General features: G+C 22.6%; 1 protein-coding gene across 1 annotated transcript; it reads right to left on the reverse strand.

The window, feature by feature from the left end:
* Window positions 1-241: 241 nt before the first annotated feature.
* Window positions 242-1,829, reverse strand: LOAG_12355 (hypothetical protein; the record flags this gene model as incomplete). Its single annotated transcript, XM_003147868.1, has 3 exons — window positions 242-369; window positions 695-1,006; window positions 1,676-1,829. 3 exons carry the CDS (start codon window positions 1,827-1,829, stop codon window positions 242-244), a joined length of 594 nt encoding a protein of 197 aa, XP_003147916.1.
* Between the last annotated feature and the right edge of the window lie 3,446 nt (window positions 1,830-5,275).

Genomic DNA, 5,275 nt, shown 5'->3' on the forward strand with positions numbered 1-5,275 from the left:
TAATAATAATAATAATAATAATAGTAATAATAATAATAATAATAGTAATAATAATAATAATAATAATAATAATAATAATAATAATAATAATAATAATAATAATAATAATAATAATAATAATAATAATAATAACAATAATAATATAATAATAATAATGATGGCGATAATAGTAATAATAATAATCGTCATCATAATAATAACAAATAGTAGTAATATAAAATTAAATATAATTGAAAACAAACTACAGCGCTAAATTATTCCCTCGGCCACCATATATGATCATCATGTCATTAAATACGACAGCCGTATGTCTTGTACGACCAAGTGGTATGTCACCAATGCATGGAATTACTGACCAAATTTCTTTTTCTGGAAAAAAAAAATGTAAGCGAAGCATAATCATTAGAACATTTCGGAAAACAAAAAAGCGATAATTTAACATATTAATTGTAAGAATTAATAAATGACCAAACTCTTCATCTGAACATTTTATGGAATTAAATTGTTGACATAAAATATATTTTTAAAATTTATTACTAAAGTAATTTAAATTTAGTACTAAAATAACTTTTTTCTCTCGTTCTAATTTCAGTTGTCTTTTTTTTCTTTTGCATAAAGATTACAATTAATATTGGCAAACAATTATTATCTGTTTGTTTTCTTTTCAAAAATTTACGAAAAAATAAAAAAGTACCTGGATCAAAACAATAAATTTTTGTGGAGCAAATTAAATTATTGCCACAACCACCCCACATATAAAATTTCCCATTATATGTCACAACAGTGTGACCAATTCGATAACGTGGTGTATGTTCGAGAGCAGTCCGTTTCTCGCGTATATTATCATCATCATCATCATCATCATCATCATCGTCGTCATCATTATTACTGTTATCATTACCAGCATTTTTTAAATCTTGTTGACGATTTATTTTTTCATAAGTTTCCATTGGTAAATATACGGATTTATTTGATGCTGCTAATAACTGATACCAACGATAAGATTCTAGAAAATTAAAAAAAAAAAAGAAATTGATAGTTAATCGAATCAATCTTTTCAATTCAGAGTTTTTTTTTTATTTGATTTTTAGAATACTTATTGTTGCTGCCTGTTATAACATTGTTTATTTGATTTAAATCTTTTATTTAATCTTTTTTTTTAAAATATAAAATTTGCAAAATATTACAAAATTTGTAATAACAATTAATTTACGATGATATTTTATCCAAACTATAAAAAATTTATCGAAAAAAAATTATGAAAAATTTTTTTAAAATTTTAACGTTATAAATGTAAACCGTAGATATCAAATGAAATTTTTGATAAGATAACATTTAAAATAAGTCACGTCAAATTCGCGTGAAATCAATTCATCATCTATTTGTTGCATAGAGTAAACATTTGTAAACAATGACATAAATTGGAAGATGTAAGATGAATTACAGTTTACAGTTAAAATTATTACGCAATTAGATCACGCATTAACGTGTATATCTAAGACGTTACTTCCTCCGGGAGAGAAAAAAAAATAAGAACTTCATCATTTTGTGCCAAAAATGGCATTCAATTGTATAAATTTTAGGCGGAATTAGTGGTACAGTTTTGATTCATAATTTGAAATAAATGAAAAAATGGTCGAATCATATATACAAATTCCGGAAAACAGGAACATACCGGTATCTAGAACATGTATACCAAATATAGTATTATCAGGTGATTCATCATGACAATTATATTCACCAAATGAATAAATTTTGCTGCCTAATGCAGCAGCAACTTGATTAGCCCGTTTTGGGCCACCATCCAATGAAACTGTCCAATATGTCATCAATGTCACGTGAAGAAATTTTGCTAAATTTGCAAAAAAATTAGGTACAAACATATTTTTAGAGTATGCAAATTAGTCACGTACATGAACATTCTGTATCACTAAGGAACTGAAAATTGATTAAAAGTAAAAAATGGAAGAATTTTAGAAATCCTTGTTAGCAGATTTTAATTGCATTACTACATTACGTCATAATTTGAACAATTTAAAATTAATTACTAATTAATGAAATAAGTTGATAAAATTGAAGAAATGAAAACGAAATGAACGAAAGAAAATGTCAACACTGAAATTAAATTGATTTTAAAAGTTATACATGTAATAATTTAATCTGTTTGAAGAATTTTGATGAATTTTAGGTCTATCTGATTATAAACAAATATCCACAATTTCTGGATGACATTTTCTTATCCCAAAATTATATTCATTAATTAAAAAAAAAAAAATCAATAAATTAAAATGAAAAGTGTAAAATTTGCTGCAGCATTCCATCAAATAATTTAACGACAGCAACGAAAACGTAGAAAATTGGGAGAAAGAAAAAATTAGCATTTGAAAAAACTTTTTAAGCACAATAAATTTATTTTTAAATTTTTTAATTGATATAATTTGCAATTTTGAAGTAGAATTGTTTCGTAATACCAATTTGCTCGGAAATTTGCATATTATACATGATGTTTGATTGTTGTACGTAAATGTACTGAATTATATAACTCAATAAATTTGAATACTTTTTTTTTTCTGAAACAATTTTAGGAAAAAAAAATTGATAAACTGATTGAAAAAAAAAGGAGCTAAACGAAGCATTCAAAAAAAAAAGAAAATTTATTCATCAATACTTTTTCTTTTTTTAAAATTAACCTAAAATCAATAAAAAAGTATACAGACGAACAATTTTTGCGCCCATGCAAATTACTTTATACCAAATAGTAACGAGCAATAACATCAAAATGATAATGATAATGATATGTAAATCATTCTATATGGAAAATACCGGGAATAGATCAATTATCAGTGCTAAAATCAAGCATTGCGATAAATGCAAGAAATGCCTATATGCTTGTATAATTGTGCAAAAAAAAAGAAAAAGGGAAAATTTAGGATAAAAATTAAGCATTTTATGCAGAAAAAAGATTCATACTATTTAATTAATTATATCAGTATGTGTACAAAAAAAAGAAAATTCTAATACATTAATTTTGCATTTTATACAAGTAAAAAATTCATATTATTTAATTAATGTAATTTCATTTTATCTTTATTATAATTCATTTATTTGTATGAAATGAATAATACTAATTTTGCTTTTATAAACTTGTGAAAAGGAAATATTTTGGAGTAATATATGATATTGATAAGAAAAAAGACATTCCTTATCAGAAAAGGATGAGAAGAAAAAAAGGCAAAAATATGCTGAAAGAAAGATGTAAACATTTATGAAATACAATCTTTCTCAATCATTTGCATATTAATTGTTTAAATTAAAATGTCATTTGATATTTTGTAGTAAATATAAATAATATTTTATTTGTGATCAGATCTACATATTTATCACAACGTTGTATTCTGTTTTTGCCTAATTTTAATTAATTACAATCTTACGTTTAAAAATTATTCAGCATTTAATAATAGCAGTGGTATAATTTTGATTAGTTTTTATATAATTGGAAAAATTTTCCATTCTTTTTTAAATTTAATATAAGCTTACAAATTACAGTAACTAAATTAATCGGTTAAATTTAGTTTTAAAAAATAAGAATTGAAATTATATCAAAAAATGTTATAAATTTCTAATTTAAACTAAAGTGTATAATAAATAAAACTATCCTATTATGACTGTTTATCCTATAACTCATTATTCAATATTAAATAAGGCTAATTTATTCGAGAAAAAAACAAACAGAAAGGTGTCGAGAATGACAGAAATAGCTGTTACTGTAATATCTGTCACATCTTTTCCACTTATCAAGTAGTAGAAAAAGATCTCATGATCATCACAAAATAATTCGATCTAGACAACTTTGATCCATTCTCGGGGTAAATTTGAATAAACTAATATGTTATCATGTATTAATTGGTTATCAATGATAATTCTTATAAGACTTTTTTCTGCAAATTTCTAATTTATTAATTAAATTACATTTAGCAAATTCGCATGAATTTCTAAATATTTCTAAATAATTTGATAACATATCAATTTTCCCATTGTTTGATAAAAATTTGATCAATAATTTTGGTAAACACTTATCATTTTAACAATTTCAATTGCTATATTTTCGAAATATTCATTTCATTTCTTTAATTCAATTATTCTAAATATTCATTTCATTTCAATACTCATTTCATTAATTGCTGCAACATAGAAAGTAGACATACCAAAAAAAAAAATGTGATCGAATTTAATCAACACAATAAAGAGGAATTAAAAAAAAAGAAACATTATATTGATGTATTTGATTTTAACGATTCATTTTAGTTTAAAAATGGACTAAATTGAACGTCACAATATTTAATAGATTATTTAAATTGTCGTTGTAATGAATCATTGCTTATATCATTTAATGTTACTAAATAAAACAAAGTTTCTTCTTCATTTAATTTAAGTTAAAAAAAAATAATTTTTTTTTACAATATATTCGTTTTTGTTGCAATCATTTTTTATTGCATATTTTTCATTTGTTTTAAATAATTATTTCAATTTTTAAATAAAATTGTTTATATATAAAATAAATGCTTTGTTTACAATATAGTATAAATTACACCTAGAAAAATTTGCATAATTGATAAAACAATGTATATATTTTGGTGGAACAGGTATATCGAATTGAGAAACACCTCGATGAGAATGATAAAGTATCAAAGGTATTTGTTTCATTATGTGAACGGAGAAATCATTCCACAAATACGTGGTATAATTTTTTAAAAAATGATTTTATCCACAATATTTTTTAAAATTCATTGTCTAATATTTTATTAATTTAAAAATATAATTATTTTTGGAAAGAAAAAATGATTAGTACAAATAATATATTGAGAAAAGTTACAATAAATGAAAGGAATGATATCATTTAAAGGTTTATCATGATAAGGTATATGGTTATATTTAGTGGATATGCAAAAATTATCATTTTGAAATGCTTTATGAATTTAATTCCAATAACATTAATTAGTACCCGTTACTATTGTTGATTGTGGCTTTATATTTATTAGCTTAATGTATTACTTTTTGAAATTTTAATGTGCAAACCATTTTAAATTATCGTTTTCTGTTTGCTAAATCGAAGAAAAAATAATATGTTAGTGTTAAAAGAAAAAAAATTTAAATAAAATGTGAAATTTGAAGTGTATTTTAGAAATATTTGTGAATGCATATAAATTGATTGGACTTGTGAATTTTTTTCTTAATCACATTTAAAAGAGTAGTTTTAAGTCATTTGATAATAAAA

This window comes from Loa loa (assembly GCF_000183805.2).
Source record: "Loa loa unplaced genomic scaffold supercont3.137, whole genome shotgun sequence".
NCBI classification, from domain to species: Eukaryota; Metazoa; Nematoda; class Chromadorea; order Rhabditida; family Onchocercidae; genus Loa; species Loa loa.